The sequence below is a fragment of the Apodemus sylvaticus genome, chromosome 6, assembly GCF_947179515.1.
Source record: "Apodemus sylvaticus chromosome 6, mApoSyl1.1, whole genome shotgun sequence".
NCBI classification, from domain to species: domain Eukaryota; kingdom Metazoa; phylum Chordata; class Mammalia; order Rodentia; family Muridae; genus Apodemus; species Apodemus sylvaticus.
In genome coordinates, this window is record NC_067477.1 from 115,086,399 (window position 1) to 115,108,152 (window position 21,754).

Consider the following 21,754-nt stretch of genomic DNA (forward strand, 5'->3'; position numbering starts at 1 on the left):
TGTGACACTGGAGTCTCCAGATGACAGTGTGGCTTTGTAATCTTACAAGTTCATCACCTCAGGCCAATCTTGCTGGGTCCTTGTGACCAGTTCCTCAGATAGCCCTATGCCTCCCTACCCTAGAGTGTCCTTTGGGAAGTGGAGATTGTGAGGGTCCCAGAGAGTGGCGATCTCTACCCAGATCTTTGTGCTTCATGCTTTGGCTACACCATGCAACCACACGCCCAGAGACAGTCTTCTTTGTTGGGCTGCACAGCTGCCTAGACTGGAGGGTGGCCCCGGCTTCTTGTGTTCCCCACCCTTTAGCCATACCCACCCTCCCAGGGAAGCTGAGGGGCCTGAGCTATGGGTACAGAGGGGTGGCTAGTGAGGTAGAGAAGGACAGGACACTAAAGGAAGGGAACGTCACCCCAAGAACCCAGAGGGGACAGAAGAGGCCCAGCCACTCCCCGGCCTGGGGCACCTACTTGTGCTCGCCATCTCTGCCTCCCTTGGTCTTCTCTCTGCCTTTGCTGAGCAGGGGGAGAAATGAGGAGACAAGGGGATGCACGTGAGAGCGGGGCCAGAGACCCTCACGACCCCCAGAGTCCTCCCCAGGGGCTTCCCTATCCCACTGATCCCTCACGCCTCAAGACTAAGCCTTCGGTGTGGAAGTGTCATGGCCCCAGATCCCCCCAAGTCTCCTCTTGTCCCAGGAGAAGGCCTGGTGATTCCAGAGTTGTAGGGTCCCCAAAATTTCTTCCTCCCTCACGTCCTCCCTTGGTACCTTCCCAGGGGTGTGTCCTGCCCATGCTGTGGGGTCCCCCAGGAATGCAGTGGGTAGAGCCTATTTGAGAGATGGGGACCAGGCTTCTACAAGATGGAGCATTCAGCCAGTGAGAAGAAAGATGGTGTGTGTGTGTGTGTGTGTGTGTGTGCTGTACCTAAGCCACCATTAAAGGGCTCAGAGGTACAGGAGAGCCTTACTCCCATCTTCCCTCAGAGAGGTTTCCAGAATCTGGAATGTTCTTCCAAAGCCTCTGCAGGCCTGAGTCAATGGCATGAAGAAAAGAAAACAAGCAACCTTCAGGACTAACCCTCTGCTCACACACTCTCCTGGCTCAGACCTGGCCTAGGGGAGGCCATGGAGAGCTCAGGTCTGGAAGCCTCCATACAGTCACCGTCCAAGTCTAGATCTGGCTGGCTAGCCTTTGTGTTAGACAAGTGAGTTAGTCTGTGATTCAGAGTCCCACAGCTGCCAGGTTTCTGGCTGCCCAGATCAGCCAAGACCACTGAGCATGGGGGTGGGGGGGTTGGGGGATCTGGGGGGAGGGGGTGGGGAGGTGGGGGTGTGGGGGGGACTTAGTTATTTTGCTCCAGTCCAGCCCTATCGACCTTAGGGCCGCTGTTAGCGACCCTCAAGGGCTGTTGGGGTTTGCTCTGATGGAGTTAGGGTTCCTGTGAGCTATTGAGGGACTAAAACTCCACTCAAGATTTCTGGTCTCCACCCTCACATTTGTCTTAGAGAGTTCCTTTTCTTTCTGACTAGACAACCCAGCTCTGAGTGACTCGTTACTGTTTTTTGTTGTTGTTGTTGTTTTGTTTTTTGTTTTTGTTTGTTTGTTTGTTTGTTTTAAGACTTCTGTGACCCTGGGGACTATGTCAGTCTCTGCAATAGTCTACAAAAGAGATGTGTGTGGCCTGGGATTGGCAAGGGTCAACAGGTGCATGGAACTGACATACTGAACATTAACTGGGAACTGTTCTCTCTCTCTCTCCCTCTCTCTCTCTCTCTCTCTCTGAGCTTTGCTCTGAACTCAGGGGTGTCATGTGTATTGTTGAGTGTGTGTGCTCTCTCCTGTCTCCATACTCTAGGCCTCAAGGCATCCACTCTCTGAGTGTGGAAATGGAGCAGGGAAAGGGCTGTTTTTATGAAGAAAGAACACCATCGTGATTTTACCGCACTCCCCTTTACTGCCGCCACCCTCCTTGGAGACTAGAGCTGCAAAGCCGGGCCTCAGACCTTCAACAGACACCACCATGGTTGAGCTATCATTCCATGAGGCGTCCATCTTTAAATCATCACCTGCTTCTTACAGACGGTCATGGAGGCTCAGGCTGCCCTCTGTCACTAGGCTGGCAAGCAGTGACCTCACCTTCTGCCTGCATTGCCACAGAACATCCTGGGGAGCCCCAGATATGCCTGGATGCTTTCCTAGAGCTCACAGTGTACTTTTGGCGCCTCCTGCCCATTGTGTAAATCCTTCTCTTCAGCCAGCCTCCTCCTCTGAGAACCACTCCCAGCCTCATTGAATAATTCCTCTTCCTTAGCTCCATCCCCACCACTCCCTGAACTGATAAAGCATCCACAGACAGGAGGAGGAAAAGCAGAGTGCCCTCCTGGGAACACCACCCCCCCCCCCCCCCCAGACCCAGGCGTGTCTCAGCACAAGGCTTAGCTTAGGTTACTCAGCCTTGGGCCAAGGGTGGGAGCCCCATCCTCAGGTAGCAGCACTAGATCCCATCCGGGTGAAGGGAGACAGATGCATGTACTGCCCCATGTGTGCAGTATGTATACACACGTATATGCAGACCTTTTAATGCATACATGAATCTCTCTCCCAGAGCCCCTGCTGTGCACACATGGTCAGCTGCTCTCTGCTTGAGACACCAGAAGGGCTTCCTGGATCCTACAGGTTTCCACTGGAGTAGAAGGATGCCCACAGGCAGGACAAGAAGAATGGCCCTGGTCACAACCTACCCCTAAGAAAATGATGCAGTAATTACCTAGACATCCCCAGGAACACCAGAGCGGCCTGGGGAGCTGAAGGTGTTGTGGGCTGTGGAAGCTTGGGAGGCTGGGGAGTTAGGGAAGATGAGATGGAAAGAAAGCCTCAGAGGACAAAGGGTCTTGGGGAAAACAAAAGGCTGTGTTGATTAGCCACACAATGGAAGCTGAAGCGCCTTTGTTAGATGTGACTCCCCTTCTCATTTCTTTCTTACAGCAGGGACATTGGTGTGTGTGTGTGTGTGTGTGTGTGTGTGTGAGAGAGAGAGAGAGAGAGAGAGAGAGAGAGAGAGAGAGAGAGAGAGAATATTGTTCTTGCCCAGGACAGCTGAACCTTGGGTGGGCATCACTGGAAAAGCCCTTGACATAGGTCGGGATGAGAATCAGATTGGTAACAATACCTGGACCAGAAGGTCAGATAGTGCTCAGAGGAGAAACAGGTGGGGTCCAGGTAAAATGGAGTCTGAAGGAACAACGTTGGCTGAGAGCCTGCCTCCCATGTACAATGGGTATCGCTCACGGATAGTAAGCACCTCATTTGTTCCTAATTCTCTTGTGGGCATGGTGAGCCATCTTACAGTTGGGGAGATGTGTCTCCAAACACTTGGGTGCTACTCGCTCCACTCTGCTGTGCTGTCTCTTGAGGGCATTTTCCCTACTAGGGGTTATTTTGTGGAGTGGGCAGAGAAAAGGGGCCCCTGGACGAAGGCAGATACTTGAGAAGTGAGCAGAGGATTTCACACGACATGCGATGGATCAGGGGAGATTCAACCACGTGAGCAGAGGGAGTCCTGCTGCCTACAGGGCTAGGCCCAGAGGAAAGGAGAAGGAGGTAACATCCATCTGCAAGATGATGTCAGGCCTAGACGGGCAGCCAGGAGGCAGCTGTGGAAGTAGTGTGGCCTTGTAATCTGTTTTGTCTGGAGTGATGGCACCTGCGGAAAGCTAGGTGCTCTGTCTGTGCTGTGACTCTTAGTCAATCTCCAGTCCCCAAGATGACGCCTTCCTTCTACTCTTTCTTCTGGCCTGGGAGCGGCCCAGGGAGGTGGGGAGGGGAGAATACCAGGATACTGTGCATGAGGCACAGCTGTACCTTCCTGGGCCAGAACTCTCCTGGGGCGGGGGTGTCTAAGAAGTAACCTTTGTATCTTATTTTATCTGAACTACATCCTACTATCCCGCCTCCCTCCACTGTCTCTTTGCTGAGGGCCACCTCTGGGGGATGCAGTTTTCATGGCTCTGCGGGGACGGGGAAGGGGAGAGCAGAGTGGAGGGGAGTCAGGGTGTCTACTTTCTAAACTCACTTATTTTTATTGACTCACAGAGGGTTGGTGACATGCCAGAGTCACCCAGCTGATGAGGGCCAGAGTTGGGGTGGACCAGATGGAGCTACCTTTCCTGATTCAGACCGCCATTCCTTCCTCTACAGTGTGTGTGTGTGTGTGTGTGTGTGTGTGTGTGTGTGTGTGCTGCTTCCCAGAACTCACTCTGAACTAGTCCCATACAGCTCTTCTTCATTGGTGGGACAGATGGTGACAAGTAGCAGCCATTGTGTTATGTATTACCTAGTGCTGCCCTTCCCCTTAGCATGTCTGAACCTATGCCTGATGTTTGACACTGTCCAGGATGGAGAACCTGTTCTCATCAGCCCTTCCATGTGCAACACTTGACTCTCCCTCTATCACCTCCAAAAACCTCCTGGGCCACCAACAGGTTGGATGTTGGAGCAAGGCATGAGGTGGCAACTTTGATTTTATAGGTTAGGAGGAAGGCGGAGAGAAGCTGTGTGACCTCTGGCACCCAGGCTTCAGCTTACACTGAAGGACCTGGTATTTGTGTGGCGGGGCACATGGCTGACCAGCAGTGCGTACGTAGTCCTGGGTGTTAAACTCATGTTTGGGAGGAAGACGGTGATGGGGGCAGGGCCTGTGACAAAATCACCGCAGTTCCAGCGCACTAGCAGGGAGCCCGTGTGAACATGGCGGAGGCTGAGCAAACCTGTGAAGGAACCTGGAGAAGGAAGCTTGTTCTCCAAGCACACCCCAGGCCTCTAGGCTGGGGTCTAAATAAAACATCTTACTTGGTGTTCTCAGCATCCTAGGTATCTAGGGAGATTTCTCTAGCTTCAGTTCTGTCCCCTGAGCTCCGAGTAAGGCGATTGCATTTTCTTCCTGGTAAAAATGTACTACACGTGGGGAGGTAAGGCCTAGTCAAACCCCTCTGTCATCGGTGAGGGGCAGGACACTCGTAAGATGTGAGTCTTAGACACTGAAGAGCCTGGAAAAATTTTCCACAACAGAGCAGCGGCCAGGTCCTGACCAGGACTGTTAGCCTCACTTTCGCAACAGCAGGCCTCTTTGGCTTAGGGACCTTTTCACTGGGCCAAGGTAGAGGTCAGGCTGCCTGGGCCTAGCCGACACTGTTGGGTCTTCCCGCACCCCCCCTGCTTTCTTTTCCCATGTCTTTGATGAGGGCAGGATATCCAGTTTCCCCCTTATATTAGAACTCTCTCTCTCTCTCTCACCTTTGCTTCCCTCAGGGCTGGAGCAGGCCTGGCCTCTCATTCTGACTAGAGCCTCTGTGTTGGGAGGCAGATGAGATGGTGTGAACATCTTTCCAACCCTTAAATATTTCTATAACAGTTCAGCCTTGCACTCTGAGCACAGCCAGGCCTGGAGGGCCTTCCAGGGCGTGGCCTCCAGGCACCAGCTTCCCAGGCCTTTTGAGGGCAGGAAGGGGGGGGGCAGCCTGTTACCTGCGAAAGCTCTTCTCGCCAGGTGTTCTGGTGCTGGGTCGGGAGCCAGGGAGCAGCCCATCTGTCTCCTGGCTGTCCTTCTCCTCCTCCTGGAGGGACTCATCTCCCAGGAAGTCTCCATCATCCCAGGGGCCCACGGAGCCATCTGTGGCCTGATACCGGATCTCCATGCTTAGGCTGGTCTGAAGGGAGAGGGACAGTGAGTGGCTGGACTGGCGCTAGCAGTCCCCTGGTGCCTGTGGCATCTGGCGGTACTTTTGCTCCCTGGGAAGACTAGGTGAGGACCTTCCCACCTCAGTTTAGATGAGACACTGAGGCTGAGTAAGATGACTGATGAGGTGTCTGCCGGCTCAGTGAGACCCGGTTCTGTCATACCTGGCTCTCCTCTTCCCAGACACCCAAAGTCGGCTGCCCCAGATCTCTAGACTCGAGCCTGGGTGTGAGATCTCTGGACCCTCAGTATAAATAATTGATAGAGTCATTTAGTGTCCCCAAAGACTAGGTCAACTCCTCATCCTTAGAACCTGGGCTGGGTACAGGCACAAGGGGGCTTCTCTGACAAAGTGACACAGTTAGCGGAGTATGTCTTCTCAGAGAAGACCCAGCCCCGGGCTCCCTACAACTTTGTTTAGTTAGCACTTCTTCAGCTCTTCTGATGGTTTAACTGATAGCCTTGAGAAAGGAGTCTTGGGGAGTTGCCTTGCCTTTCCCTCTGGAGAAAGTGGAACACCACATCTGGGTGCAGATGTTGAAAAGAAGCCAGGGGGAGGGACCATGTCTAGAAGCCCTGGTTTGCATAAGATAAAACGAAGGTAGGAGATAAAAGCTCTTTATACACCATCCAGCATTCTAAGCATGTTCTTTGTATGCCCTTTGACCCCTTAGAACAAGCCTGTGAGGCCGATACACTTCCTCACTTTGCAGATGCTATATGATCTAACCAAGAATCATATCCGTGGCTCAGGCTCCTTACCACCACATCGGCTGCCCGTGAGTGGCCACAGAGGACCTGGAGGGCATCTAGGAGACACGCATGCCCATGCTGATTTGAGCAGAGATGGACAAATGGAGCAGAAACATTTTCTGAGCCTGATCTTGAACCTCTAGATTGATCCTGCCTTGAAAGGGCTGGCAAGGGTCAATCTAGCCATTGGAGGATAAGAGACACCTCTAATCCCCTCCTGAGCTGGGTCCAAATGGAGACACACATTGGTGGAGGGGAGACGGCACCCTCCTAACCTCACCTGTCACTATCACTGTGGGAAATGCTGAGTATCCACTTGGCACAGATCCAGTCACACTACAGGGCCTCTAATAACAGCCTTCATACCAATTAGCTCTGGCAGAGCCTCCCTGGTGTGCCCCTGCTGCCTCCCTTGTCAGTCACGGAATCTTCTCTAGACCAGTGGTTCTCAACCTGTGGCGCATGACCCCTGGGTGTGTGTCAAATGACCCTTTCACGGGGGTTGCCTAAGACCATAGGAAAACACAGATAATTACATTACAATTCATAGAAGTAGCAATGGGAATAATTTTATGACTGGAGATCACCACAGCATAAAGAACTGTATTGGAGAGTCGCAGCGTTAGGAAGGTTGAGAACCACTGCTCTAGACTCTCCTGTGTGGGAGATGCAGCAGGCTCTGGTGATGGAGCGTCTGGGACTGTCACCTACCTTGATGATAGCATTGTTGTCGTCCATCAACGTGTCGGTCACCTCTACCCGATTCTCCTCCACCACCTTCTGCAGCACCATGCGGAAGGTCCCGATCAGCCTGCAAATGGCAGAAGGGGCATTGCTCGAGTGAGAGCAAGGCTGATATCAGTGCCCAGCTGGCAAGGAGACTGAGGTAACTGTGAAAACCCCAGCCTGGTACTGGAGACAGTAGCCCAGGATCCTGAGGTTACGAGAGCGTCTGACCTCTTAAGTGTGGACTGCGGCTTATGTGTGGTCTGCTCCCCTGGAAAACGAAGAAGGAAGAATTCTAAGTGGTGTCCACAGATAGAGATGGGGAAAGTAGCACTGGGACTGCAGCTGGTCCCCTGAAGTATGGAAGCTTCCAGATGCCATGATGGAAGGTGGCAGAAAGGCATCGAGGCTTCTGATGATGGTGGTGGTGGTGGTGCATGCGTACGCGTGCGTGCGTGTGTGTGTGTGTGTGTGTGTGTGTGTGTGTGTGTGCGCGCTTGCTCAATGAATCCAGGATCATGCTGGGCAAGTAAGTGCTTAGCTATTGAGCTACAGCCCAGCCCATCTCTCTTTCTACACAAGCATGCCTTCTCTCTACTTCCTGACTGGAGTAGAGGCCTCCACCACCACATTCACTGTGCATAAGCCCCTGTGACAACAGAACCCCCTAATTCACTTGTTGCACAACAGGGACAAGCACAAAGAATCACAGCAGAGACAATCTCCGCACCAGAAACCCAGTTCTAATGCTTTCATGGGTGCTGTCTGCCCAGGGAAACTCGCCTAAGCGTTCTCGTCTTAGTTTTCTTCTAAGCTAAGCTAATGATTTGAATTTCACTTCATAAATGACATGCTTGTCCCCAAGACACACCCGGGGATGCTCCCGTTGTTACTTGTGGTCCTTCATGGGGCAGCCTGAGTTTAGACTCCACCTGGGGTTTCTTGCACACTAGGGTCTTCAATGTCTGAGCAGCGGGGGGTACCTGACAAATGCTGACCTGGGTCCGTTCTCACTCTAAGACTGAAGGCTGTTGCTCTGGGAGGGATCAGAGTACTCAGAGAGACGCCCTCCTGTGGTACATCCACCTGGACCCACAGAGAACACATGCCACTTACACAGACGTGAAAAGGGGATTCAAGGAACACACAGTATGTGAAACTTGGGAGCAATCTGGGGTACATGTATGCTGCTTGAAGTTTGTAGAGGGAGGTCCCCAAGAAAGGGGACAGGGACGCAACTAATTGATGACAAATATGAGTGAGCTGAGCTGTCAGGTGAGTTCTGACACAGACATGCTTGTTGCTTATGACATACTAAGGGAGAATACCGCTTTTTGTTTTTTGGTTTTTAAATTCTGGGGTAGAAGATAGTTTAGTGAGTGAAATGCTTGTCCCATGAGCATGAGGACTGGAGTTTAGATCCCTAGCATCTATGTCTGTCTGTCTGTCTGTTTGTCCATTTGTCTGTCTTCCCTCCTTTCTTCCCTCCTTTCTTTCTTTCTCTCTTTCTATCTGTCTTCCCTCTCTCCTTTCCTCCCTCCCTCCTTCCCTCCTTTCCTCCTTCCTTCCTTCCTTCCTTTCTTTCTTTCTTTCTCTCTTTCTGTCTGTCTTCCCTCCCTCCCTCCCTTCCTCCCTCCCTCCTTTCTTTCTTTCTCTCTCTCTCTCTCTCTCTCTTTCTTTTCTTCCCCCAAAAGGCCAGAAGCAGTGGTGCTTGTCTCTAATTCCATCATAGAGAGGTGGACATAGGTGAGTCCTGGCTTCAGTGAGAAATCCTGCCTCAAGAAATCAGGTAGACAGAACTAGATGAAGACACCCAGTGTTGACATCTTGCCTACACACATGCAACACAAGCACACATGTGCACACATGTGTGGGGGGAGGAGGAGATATACATTTATATACATATGTGCACATTAACACATAAATATGTATGTCCTCCTCCCAGTCCTCCCAGCTTTGTCAAGAGCACACAGTGGGAACAGCTGAGAGAGATGACTGTGAAGGGCTTGCCTCCCAAGCTCATGGCCTCATTGAGTCACATACCTCCCCCAGGGCTCACCGTCCACTGTGCTAAGTCTTAATTGGGGCTTTTAGATTCTTCCCAGAGAATCTATGTAGAAGCTCCCATCTTGGCTTCTCCTCACCTTGCAGATGCACATGGTGGGGGAGGGGGCAGCACTGAGTACTGTACTTGGGTCCAAGAAATCTGAAGTTAACTGCTGGGGAGTTTCTGTTCTATCTTTATAAATAGAAGGGGTAGGACACCAAGTTGGTGACAGCACAATAGTCAGCACTGCCGTAAAGGTCTCGAGAGCTTGGTTTGTCAATGGCATCAGTGGGGTCTTGGGGACGCCCTGACTCCTCATAGAGCTGCTGTCACAGCTGAGTGGCAGCATTTACCGGTTTCCACAGCGCAAACACTCATAGCATGCCCAGCTTTAATATTCTAACAGCGTCGTCCCTAGAGGAATCTGCTGAGTCTGCAGGCTGCACCTTCAGGCTGGAGGTGGTGGGGTGTGTGCACTTCCAAGCACGGTGGTGCTGTTACTGCCACATGGGGCACACGTGGAGAATCTGTTCTACCCTGAGCCTTTGCTGACAGGCTCTCTGAGCCACTGTCACCCCAGTAAATCCCGCCGGGCAACTGCTGAGCGCTGGAACTCAGGCACATTTGTTCTCAATCGGAGATGCCCAAAAACAGCGGAAGGAGGTGTCTAGGGTGTACCAAGAAGCTGCAATATTTCAAAACAGCCCCCAGGGGGCAGGAGGGAGCCATTCCGCTGCATTTGGCTCAGAGAGCCTCTGGTGTCTTCTATGTCTTTTCCTTTACAGTCTGAGATCCTAGACTCGGGAGGGGCTTGGGAAGAGAGCTTGGCGCGTCCAATCCCCTGAAATGACGCCTCCACCAGGCCTTCAAGCCTCTTCCAGACACGAGGGGCATGGCAACACCAGCACTAATACTGCAATCTGTTTCCACTGCTCGTCCACACACCACTGCCTGCACCACGCAGCAAACCGCCCTCCTGGCCAATCCCCCATTCCTTACTCCCTGGGCCAAGCTCTGTGGACACGTGATCTGTCATTCCCTAAGGGAGCAGGCATAGACAGTGGGAGAGTTCTGCTCTGGAGTCAGATGTGCTTCACCTGACAGTCTCTCAGGGGCCTCCACCCCTTGGTAGCTATGCGAGGGTAGCTGGTTCTGCAACCTCTGCAAGTCTTGCATTTTTTTCTTTCCTCTCAAAGATGCTGATGCCACCCCCACCCCCACCCCCCGGATCCAGCTCTGTATTGCTATAGGCTCTCTGCCTCACTGACTCTTCCCTTGCTATTGTGTGTGGCCTGCCTTTAGAGGGCTCAGGCAGGGTCGGTCTTCTCTGTAGCGACAGATCCAGGCTGTCCCTGACCCTCAAAGCTCTTAAAGTGGTGGTGGTGGTGGTGTGTGTAACAGCTCTCCTTTCCTCAAATAATAAACATGAACAAATAAAAGATTGTAACTCATAAAACAATAATATTTTAAATGGACAGTTGCTATCTTGGTAAGGACCTACTATCTAGCTTGGCCCTGGTTTACCAGGCTGACCGCACATCCCTCATGTGGCCCTGGAAGCACAGACGTTAGAAAGAGGGCACCCCTCATGGAGGCCCCACAGAGGAGCCTGGAAGAAGCCAGAATTATCAGGTAGGTGGGCAGTGGGGAGGAGGCCTCAGGTGTAGATGGGCTCACAGACTGGCCACAGCAGAGCGGCCAACTGGGCACCAGAATCCTGTCAATAATTTATTGTCTTCCCCCGGGAGCTGGTGTCAAATGCCCCAGGCTCAGTCCGGCTGCCACTGTGCTCCTGGCTTCTGAATTATTCAGGGCAACTGGCATTCTTGGTGGAAGGAGTCATTGCCCCTTAAAGACCTAGTGAGGCTACATGGGATAGGTAAAACCTCATCCTAATATGGTTCTGTGGAAGTCCCAGGTTTCTTGGAGAAAGTGCTGGTTCTAGGTGGCCAAGCACACTTGGGGACCTTATGGTCCCTGGCTGGGAGCTTTCCTCCCTTGTGCCATGCCCCTGCCTCCTGGCAGCCCCTAACACCACTGGGTAGGGCTAGGTAGGCCTGTTCTCTAAGTCCAAGGTAGGAAGCCCCCAGCCCACCTCACTCCCAGCACCTTACTCTGAGGTTGGCCTGTGTCTCTTTACATCCTAGATCTTGGCCAATAGTGGCTTGAATGGTCATCCTCCACCAGGCCTGGCCCCACGTGGCTTCCCTGCTTTCTCTTGGGTGGGGGAAGGGAGGGCACAGTTAGGAGCCAGGTCCCATTTCCTCTATCTTCTCTCTGTTTTGCATTTAGGAAAACCTAAAACAAGCTTTAATGTTTGGTAGATCCACTGTGTGGTCATCCAATGCCCCTTACAATTCCTAAATCTTTTCCTCCGTCTGTAGCAGGAATCCTGATGGGCCCAGGCTCCCTGCACTCCTGTGTCTTCCCTGGCAGCGTCCATTGTGGCAAACCAGCAGCCTCTTCTTCAGTTTCTTCCACAAAATTTATGTGCTCTGGCTGCTGGGAGCTACGGAGGGCTAGAGGAGGAGGTGGAGGACATATGTCCTATCTCTGCTCTCCCGGGGTCTTCTCACATGACCTCCATGTGCCTCTGAGCCTCGGTTTCCCTTTCTTCACAGTAAGGGTTTTACTGCTGAGCTCCTGAGAGTTCTGGCATCTGTAGACAGGCCCCAGGTGGAGGCCTTTGGTTCCTCCCTGGCTTCTGATTCTGCTCTCCTCCACATCCGCTCAGTCTGCACCGGGCCCTTCTCTTCTCCCTGTTTCTCCTGCCTTATTAATCACAGGGTGTCTCACACCACACGAGAAAGCCATGTTTATCTTGGGGGTGCTTTTCAAAAAAATTTTTTTTTTATTGTGGAACCAGAAGAAGCTGACTGAGTGATGTGATCCTTTGGAGACAAAGAGAAGACTTCTGTTCCCTAAGCAAACTTTCTGTGGTCCTGCCAGCAGGCCTGAAACCTGCTCTATAAAGTTCACCTATTTGGCTCACATCCCCTGGGGGTGGGCACCCAGCACTTCCTGAGGTAGCACAGATGTTTGAGAGCTCTGGCTCTTCCAGATGTCTGCTCTCCTAGTCACACAGCCTGGTCCCTGTGTGCCTCTCCTTTAGCAATAGTCGGTGACTAACAGAGAGGGTAAGGAGATGGGTAGGAATGGATGAATGAGCAGACGGGTGAATGGATGGATGGATGGGTTCAATGGATGAATGGATGAATGGATAGGTAGGATTCATGAATTGGTAGGATGCATGAATGGGATGGGACAGATGGATGAATGAGAAAATGGATGAACAGATGAACGGACAGGTGGGTGAGAGACTAACGACCCCAGGACTTCCTCTTGAGGTTCGCATCCACTCGCCATAAGGAAAACATTAGAGCGTCCACTCCAGGCAGCCACAGCGACTGAAGCTCTCTATGGCTGATGAAGAGTAGACCCTTTGCTTCCCATTTTGAGATTGTACTACCTCTAATGTGACCCAGCGTTAGGTCAGCTTTCTGAGTCCTTGTTCCCTTCCCACTGCTGAATCCCACAGAGCCTTTTATATTGAACTAGCGCTGTTACGTCTTTTGGGACACCTTGTAGTTCAGCCATGATCTGCAGGTTACAGAAGAGCAATGAATTTTTGACTCCAAGGCAGCATGCCTCTTTACACTTATGTTTAACCACCATCCCAGCACCCTCTAGAGTGCGTGCATCACCCACAGGGAACGGGACTATTTCCATCAATCAGCTTGTAGGATAACTCTCATATGGCAGGTGAACTTCACTCACAGAAGAGACACTCCATGAGGGTAGGCATCTCTCTCCTTAGTGCCTAGCTCAGCTCATGACATACAGTTTGCATACCATAACTGTTTGTTGAGTGAATGCATGAACAGATCTATCTCATTTAGTTCCCACAGCTGTTTGGAGACAGGTTCTTATCTTTTCTACATACAAACACAGTAAACTCAGAGGGGTTATGTAACCTGCTTAGGCTCACACCTTAAATCACCAGACCGAGTGTCTGAGACCATGTCTGCCTCCTAAACCGCAGCACCAGACAGCCTCTGTAAGACAACTTCATCCTCAGGGCCACAGGATATAACAGCCGTTTGGCTTTTGAATTCTCTGATGGGCCATCATCTTCCAGTATGAGTAAGAGAGAGGCAAGAAGAGGGTCATGAGTGTTAATGGAGAGGAGAATTGAGGGGTGCACAGGAGGGTGAGGTGCTCTTGCTTGACAATGGATGGAAGGGCCAAGGTACTTTGAGGACCCCACAAAGGACAAGATGGATAGCCAAGACCACCAGCCCAAGGCCTCTTAGGCCTTTAAAGATGGCCGCAGAGTACAGGATTTCTGTTTTAAGTCTGAAAAGAGGGGTTCAAGAATCAGGCCAGGCCCCCAGGATAACCCGTACTTACTTGTTGTTGAAGACTTTGCTGTAGTTGAAAACCTGAATCTCCAGCACCTCATTCCTGTCGATGCTGCTGGCCACTGGCCACCGGAACGTCTGGGGAGAGAGGGACAGCTGCGGTCTTGGGGGCAAGTAGCAGGGAGTTGGGACCCCCTCTCATGGGATCCCCGGGACAAAGCATCTGTACCCTTAGTTGCCATAGCTACGTTGTGTGGTGGGTATTCTTACATACTCCTCTTCTAAAGATGGTGCCAGAGAGGTTTGCAAGGTCACAGGGTAAGTGGAGGACTCCCAACCGTGTGTTCCTTCCACTGCCTCCTGGCTCCTGCGGGAGCTGAGGAGGGTGGTGTAGCCAGGGTGGGGGTGGGCTCCAGTAGACACAGACCACCGGTGGGACAAGCTGACTGGAGTCCCAGTTTGTAGCTCTCATGCCATTTGAGTCAGTCCAGGCTTGCCCTGGCTGTCCTCCATCGAGACGGTGTGAGCACTGGGCACACGTTCTGCCACTCTGCGTGTTATAGGGGTCAGACCTACAGTGTGTGCCCCACCTAGAGTTTCTCCGTTCACACCTCTAAGTCAATAGTAAGCATGGATTAGAAACTCAGTGCATCTTTTCCTACTGTCTGAAGAGTGGTGACTAGAACCCGATGCCGATCATAAAAGGAGTCATTCTTTCTCTAGGGAAAGTCATTGACGGGCAGAGCCAGGCACCTTCCCAGGGCTTCGAGGCTCTGGCATTCCAGTCCTTGCCTAGCCTCTCTCTCCTTCGGAACAACAAAAACAAGTGGGGAAGAAAAAAAAAGAAGATCGAAAGAATTTCGTTTTGTGTGTAACATGTGTTGTACTCCCTACAGAGATAGCTCGTAGCCATCAATTTCAAGAACACACAAGTTCCTAGGGACACCTGCCTGCCAGTAAGTAATGTAAGCCACGCCTGACCCCCAGAGACCCTGCCTTCTGAGCAGGGAGAGGCCTGGCATGCCTCTGTTGGTAAATATGGAATTTATTCTCTGTGAGCCAAGCTGAGCAAGGCCACCAAGAGGCCACTCACTCAAAAGGCAGCCAGCCAGGGAAGCCGTAGGGCTGACCCTCCAGGGGCAGGGGACAGTGACTTAGAGCCAGGGCTCAACGCTGGGATGCAGACACAGGCCACTCAGGTCCCTCGCAGATCTCACTACACAACACACTCGAGGAAGCCCGAGTTTGTAGACTCCACCCCCTCCCCGGGAGCCCTACCTGCTGACAGCATCCAAGGCAGGTCAAAACTGGTCAGACTTGCCCATCCTTTGTAGAGACCACACTCCCCCCCCCCCATGCCCTGCTAAAGCCGGAGGATGATAAGAGGATCTGAATGGGACCCTCGTTCATTCTAGGCAGGCCTGGTGGATCCAGCATGAGGATATGGGGGGCGGGGAGCCATGGAGCTGTGGGGAGCAGGCCTGGAGTAAGAGTGGGGTTGAGGTGTGTCCAAACCCTGGAAATCTCTACCAGAGATTGGCAGGAGTAGGATTGTGTCTGTGTCTGCATCTCCCTGCCTTCTGCCCCTGTCCCCTGCACATGTCCTGGCTCACATAGACCTGTGCCACTACCTTGGCCCCACCAGAGGAGGTCACTGGCAGCCAGGTTAAACTTTCCCCTTATAAGGTCATGTCCAGTAGCACCTGGAATCCCTCCTTATGCAAACAAGGTATCCCAGGACCCTGGCCCAGCCCATCGATGTGCACCCGCCCCAAAAGCCTCTACCCACTCTCCAAAGGTTTAAATCACCCTTATTCCTCCCAATTACGTGAGCTGCTCAGTAAGGCCTGCCTCCCGAGAAGTCTGTCTCTCTTTGCGTTAACCTCTTGTGACCCACCGTCTCCATCACCTCGGCCCCACCCCACATTTCCTCTCAAGGCCACCTGTCTGATCCCAGGGTGATCATGCTGCTGCTAAGGGAGAGGGAGCAGAGTGGGAACAACCAGGACAGAGGAAAGGGGCAGAAAACGGGGTGTGGACACCCCTGCCTCCTACGTGCCCTGCTGGGCTACAGGCTTGCACCAACCCATCTGTTTTCTTCCATGCTGGGAACAGAACTCACTCATGCATACTAGGTGAGCACCCTACCGACTGAGCCACACCCCCAGTGCGGCTGGACTTTTGATTAGCAGAGACCAGCAGGCTTCAAGAACTGCTAGAAGCTATTGAGGGATGGTGCCAGGGTTTTGACAGACTAGACAAGCGCAGTGACTTCAGTTTTGAATGTCGCCTATGTTCCCTACTCAGTTCAGACCAGCCAACCGTTCAGGAATAACAGTGACAATAATGATTGCTGTTTATAGAAAACTTTACATTATGCAGGAGGCTGGAGTCTTTACGCACATTAATTTGTTTGGCTTTGTCAACAGCCCAGGAAGCTGGGGTCTGCCTGGTTTCATGGGCAGAGGAGCCACAGCACTGGGAAGTAGGGGTGAGGCAGCGTTCCGCTGATGGCGGGGTGGACACCGCTGACCCTGTAAGCTTGCAATCCTACGGCTGCACTGCCTTCTCCCCGACTGGGGACTTTAAGGGTCGGGGCTTACAGGGCCATCCTGGCTGCTCAGTGTCTCCCTTCATATCGTCTCCTCTCAGGCTGGGTTCCAGGGAAACTGTGAGGGCTGCTTAGCTTCAGTCAGCTTGATTCAAGCTAGAGTTTCCAAGAGGCGGGAACCTCAGTTAAGAAAATGCCTCTGTAAGATGGGGCTACAGGCAGCCTGGGGGCACTGGTGACCAGTGAGGGAGGGCGCAGCCCATTGTGGGTGGTTCCACTTCTGGGCTGGTGGTCCTGAGTCCTTATTTATTTATTATCATTATTATTATTATTATTATTATTATTCTGCTGCTGCTGCTGCTGCTGCTGATGATGATGATGATGTTTTTTTTTTTTTTTCCGAGACAGGGCTTCTCTATGTAGCACTGGCTGTCCTGGAACTCACTCTGTAGACCAGGCTGGCCTCAAACTCAGAAATCCGCCTGCCTCTGCCTCCCAAGTGCTGGGATTAAAGGCTTGTGCCACCAATGGTCGGCGGTCCTGGGCTCTATAAGAAAGTAGACTGAGCGAGCCAGTAAGCAGCACCTCTCCATGGCCTCTCATCAGCTCCTGCCTCCAGGTTCCCACCCTGCTTCCTTCAGTGATGAGCAGTGATGTAGGAGCGTAAGTCACATAAACCCTGTCCTCCCCAAGTTGCTGTGGTCACCGTGTTTCATCACAGCAACAGCGACCCTGATGAAGACAGCTACCCTGTTGGGAGCATGAGCTGGAGAGAGGCTAGAGGTAGGCGGGGCCCCTGGCGGCCTACAGACCTGCTTCAGCACAGCCTTGGCTCCTGTTGTCTGAGGCCTGTGGAGCTCAGCACAACTCAGCTCCACAGAGCATGTCATCTTCTTAATGGAGTTGCTTAGACAAGACTGCCGGGTGGTAGAGGCCTGACTCAGTAGCCGTGGGCCCAGGGGAGGTGTGGAGGGACCAGTGAGGCTGTGGTTTTGGGGTGAAGCAGGTAGGGTATTTCTTTTACTTGGGGACTGTGGGTGACTCCTGACATTGGTAAGAAAGAAGGAGTGGGGGAAACTGGCGATGACCCTGAAATGGCACCTCAGAGAGGGGTGTTTTGGGTGGACACAGTAGCAGCAGTGGGGTCGGTGGAGGAAGTGATAACCAGATACAGGAGACTCAGAGAGACACGGTGAACTTCTGCTTGTCCTCACTGGGGTGGAGCTCAGTGGGTCACAAGAGTTGACAGGACATAACGGCTTGCCTCTCTGTGTTGTCTCTGTCTCTGCTTCTGCCTCTGCCTCTGTCTGTCTAGGTCTCTGCCTCTGTCTGTCTAGGTCTCTGTCTCTGCCCATGTCTCTGTCTCTGTGTCTCTGCCTCTTTCTGTCTCTGTTTCTGCCTCTGTTTCTGCTTTTGTCTCTGCCTCTGTCTGTATCTCTGCCTTTCTCTGTCTCTGCTTCTGCCTCTGTCTCTGTTTCTCTGTCTCTGTCTCTGCCTGTGTCTCTGCCTCTTTGTGTCTCTGCCTCTCTGTATCTGCTTCTGTCTTTGTCTCTGCCTCTTTCTGGGTCTCTGCCTTTTTCCGTCTCTGTCTCTGTCTCTCTGCCTCTGCCTCTGCTTCTGTCTCTGCCTCTGTCTGTGTCTCTGCCTTTTTCTGTCTCTGCTTCTCCCTCTGTCTCTGTCTGTCTCTCTGTCTCTGTATCTATCTCTGCCTGTGTCTTCCTGTGTCTCTGTCTCTATCCCTGTCTCTGCTTCTGCCTCTGTCTTTCTGTGTCTCTGCTCTCTCCGTCTCTGTCTCTCATTGGTTCTCACTTTGCTCATTAGCCTGATTTCTGGAAGAGAACATAGCAGGGCAGAAATGAAAGTCATCATTAGTTCGGGCTTCTCTCCCCCCCACCCCCACCCCTGCAGGGCTCTGTGCATGTTGTAACCAATATGTCTCCCTGGCCCTTCTCTGCTCTGCCTCTGCCTCCCTCACACTTTACCTGCCTTGGCTTTCCATGTCTTCCTCCCCTCTTTTGCTTGTCCTCATCCTGATTTCATTTCTCCATGTCTCCTTTTGGCCGTCATTTCCCTCTTTGTACCCGTTACAGAGATGCACACATATGTCGAAGACAGAGTCAGATAGGGTGGGGGAGTTTAGGAGTCTGGGGGCTCCCAGGAGCCATCGCTCACCATCCCCCGGCAGCCAGACAGTGCTGCTCCACTCCTGAGCGTCTGGCTGAGGGAAGGGGTTCTGAGTGGGACTGCTCTCGAGCAAAACTCTGGTGATGTGGCTAGGATGCCCTTCTGCTGAGAGGACTTCAGAGGTGGGGCCTGCGATTCTGATTATCCTAGATTGCCAGCTGCAAAATCATCTATTTATTGAGCACTGACCACCTACTGGGCACCTGCTACCACTTGACACGTAGCGTGCTAGCAATTTAATCCCACTTCACAGATAAGGGCACCGAGATTCAGGATTTGCCCAGTAATGCAGCTTAATTGATTTTTATTAATTAGATCAATTAATCATTATTAACTAAGAGGCAGAATGTACACATTCAAACTCTGCTGCTGATCTTTAACAACTATGAGAAACTGAACAAGTTACCCCACTTCCCAGTGCCCTTATATGTAGTATGGATGGTATACCACCTGACCTCGGCTCAGGCGCAAGGTAAACACTGGGGAAGCATGGTCTGCTGTTATCTGGGGGTGTCTACTCCCGGTCCCCCTCTCTCCATTTTCTCTGTGACACCTCCTCTCACAAGATGGGGTCTGTGCTGCCGCTCCTTGAGTCGAGGCTGGCCTTATGACTTTTACCAACAAAAGGTTTCAAGTATGAGGCTGTGTGGCACCTAGACCCAGAAGCTTCCCTTCTTCATAGAAATCAGCGGTACATGAAGACGCCCAGGTTATCCTGCTGGAAGAGAGCCCCATGGAGGGGGAGACAGAAAGGACCCAGAAGGATGTTGGGATACTATCACAGCCGCCCAGCAGGCAGCCAGAGCCAGCCTCAGAATCAGAAGCCACAGTAAAGTGCAGAGGTTGTCAGTCATTGGGGGCTTGCTACCCAGTAGTAGATAACTGTGACATTATCTCATTTTGCCCATGATTCTCCTTGTAAGGTCTGGATCAAGATCATGTCTCACCAGCAGCAGAGCTGGACTCCATGCCCCTGCCTCGGTCTCCTGCTCCCTCTCCTTCCCATTGGCTCCCAGAATGTCATGATGGTCACTGTCAGGGTGATCAGAGCAGGAGCAAAGGTGAAGCCCAGGTGGCTGCTTGGTTCACCGGGGCTTCCCACACTCTTTTACAGGGTCTGGCACACAGTGGACTGTCAGCAAACAAGTCTCAGGTAATAGAAGGGACTGTAGCCCAGACACCCACCAGGGGATAGCAGGAGTGTGCTCTTTCGGGCCTATGAGGCTGGCCGGACTTTTGGCAGACAGCCAGAACACAGGAAGTGTTCAGTTAATGGGACCATTTATTATAATTGTTATTACTGTGCTGTTTGTTCCAGGATCTGGGCAAGACTTGGCTCCTTGGTGACAGACACTTCAGGGCTGCAGAGGCTTCTGGGGACATAGGGCACTTCTCCAGCTTGGCAGTGTTAGCACAAGTCTCTTCCTGTGCCATTGCAGGTGAGGGTAGTGACTTTTATTTCTGGAAGTGCCCAGAAAAGTGGTTGCCAATGAAAGCCAACTCACTATTTAATATCCTGCTTCATTCAACCCCTAAGTCTGGGACCCTGGCTCTGCTGAGCCAAACATTGCTGCCCTAGATGTCACGGGCCACCACATCCCATTCAAGGGTACAGATTTGCTCAGCATTTTTTGTGCATCAGACCTGTGAGTGGCTCTGTGTGGGATGCAGGGTTGTAGGAATGCATGGGTTCAGGGATACAGGGATGCAGGAATGAAGAGATATAGGGATGCAGGGATAAAGGGATAAAAGGATATAGGGGTACAGGGATGCAGGAATGAAGAGATATAGGGATGCAGGGATACAGGGATGCAGGGATGTAGAGATACAGGGATGCAGGGATGAAGGGATAAAGGGATATATGGGTACAGGGATGCAGGGATGAAGGGATGTAGGGATGCAGGGTGCAGAGATGCAAGGATGCAGGAGTGAAGGGATATAAGGATACAGGAATGCAGGGATGCAGGGATGCAGGGATGCAGGGTGTTTCCGGGTTCTGGAGATATACCTAGAAGGCTCCGAGGACAAACTGAACGGGAAGCACCTGCAATGGGACTGTTTACAGCAGCTGGGGGCAGGTACTAATGGTGGAGGAAGAAAAGGTGATCTCTGTCTAGAATAGTCTTAGGAGCACTTGAGTGTCCAGTTGTGACCCAGTTCACTCTCTGCAGGCTTGGGCTAACCTGGCTGGTAGTGGTCAGGGCACGGTGTTCTGTGTCCTATCGGTCTCAGGGATCTGGGGCTCCTCAGAGTTCCCTGATATCTGTGGGAGGATGAGCTGAATTACCCCTGGCTGGTTCACTGACTAGGTGTGGAATGTCCTATCAAGAAGACTAGCATCCTAAAAGGCACAGACCCTCATCCTCTCTCTCTCTCTCTCTCTCTCTCTCTCTCTCTTTCTCTGTGCGTGCGCGCGCGCGCGTGTGTGTGTGTGTGTGTGTGTGTGTGTGTGTGTGTGTGTTAAGGGGAATTTGAGAGTTGAGAGTTTTCTGTAAAGATTTTGGGTATAATAGAAACAGTCCCAGGAGCTGAAATACCCAGGTTCTAGTTTTATGTTTGTGTTCCTTTGGAGGTCTCAAGGAGCCCCTTCCCCTCCCATAGACCCACTTCAACTGCTGTAAAATAGTGAAGTCCAACTAAAGTGACCTCTACGGTGCCTTTAAGCACCTGTGCCCTACCTACTGCTTATCCCAAAGGCTAGAGCGAAAGGCCTGTGCACACCACTAGCTCTGTTGAACATTCCAGACCTGGATATGGGCCTGGCTGTAGTAACAGGTGCCAGAGTAGCAGGCACCCGGTTCCCCCCATGTTTTCAGTGCTTTGTGTTAGAGCAACAAAGAAGAGACAGGCACATTCCTGTCTCCTTGGAACTCAGCCTATAACTTCCAGGTGTAAGCAGGAGTGCGCAGACAGGCCCAGGTCCCTTGCTTAACCAGTCTCCAGGCTGAATGTGGCTCCTTACCTGATCTCAGGAGGCAAGTCTACCTTTGCATGTAGTGAGCACCTGAGGGCAGGACTGAATCACTATCCGCCTTACAAGTCACCCTTGGCCGGGGAATCAGACAGACTAGCATTCAGATCCTGATGTGGCTCCATGTGACCTGGGGATGCTGTTCTTCCAGCCGGTTACACAGAGCAGACTGCTCAGGCAACGCTCTCCCCGTATACTAAGCGCCTGGGTCTTAGCATTGAGCACTGGGGAAGCCTGGTTCCCCACTTGAGTAAGCCAGCCAGAATCTTGAAGGCCTGGGGCCTACTCAGGGATGGAGGGATGAGTGGGAAGTGGGGGTGAGGGGATGGGGGTGGGGTTGAGGGTGCTGGGGGCGGATAGGGGTTAGGGTAGGGTGTGGGGTCCAAACAGTGCCTGTGTTAAAGCCAGACCAGGCTGGGCTTAGACAG

General features: G+C 52.2%; 1 protein-coding gene across 5 annotated transcripts in view; it reads right to left on the reverse strand.

The window, feature by feature from the left end:
* The window catches only part of Otof (otoferlin), a 97,730-nt gene that overhangs the window by 46,886 nt on the left and 29,090 nt on the right, over positions 1–21,754 (reverse strand). For 4 of the 5 annotated variants that reach the window (XM_052184774.1, XM_052184771.1, XM_052184775.1 and 1 more), the window contains exons 3-5: positions 13,670–13,758; positions 7,198–7,297; positions 5,523–5,704 (exon numbers count right to left, since the gene is read on the reverse strand). In XM_052184774.1, the coding sequence (XP_052040734.1) occupies positions 5,523–5,704; positions 7,198–7,297; positions 13,670–13,758 (371 nt within the window). Of the gene's footprint in view, positions 1–467; positions 513–5,522; positions 5,705–7,197; positions 7,298–13,669; positions 13,759–21,754 lie in introns of all 5 variants that reach the window. The other variant, XM_052184773.1, reaches the window with a different exon arrangement.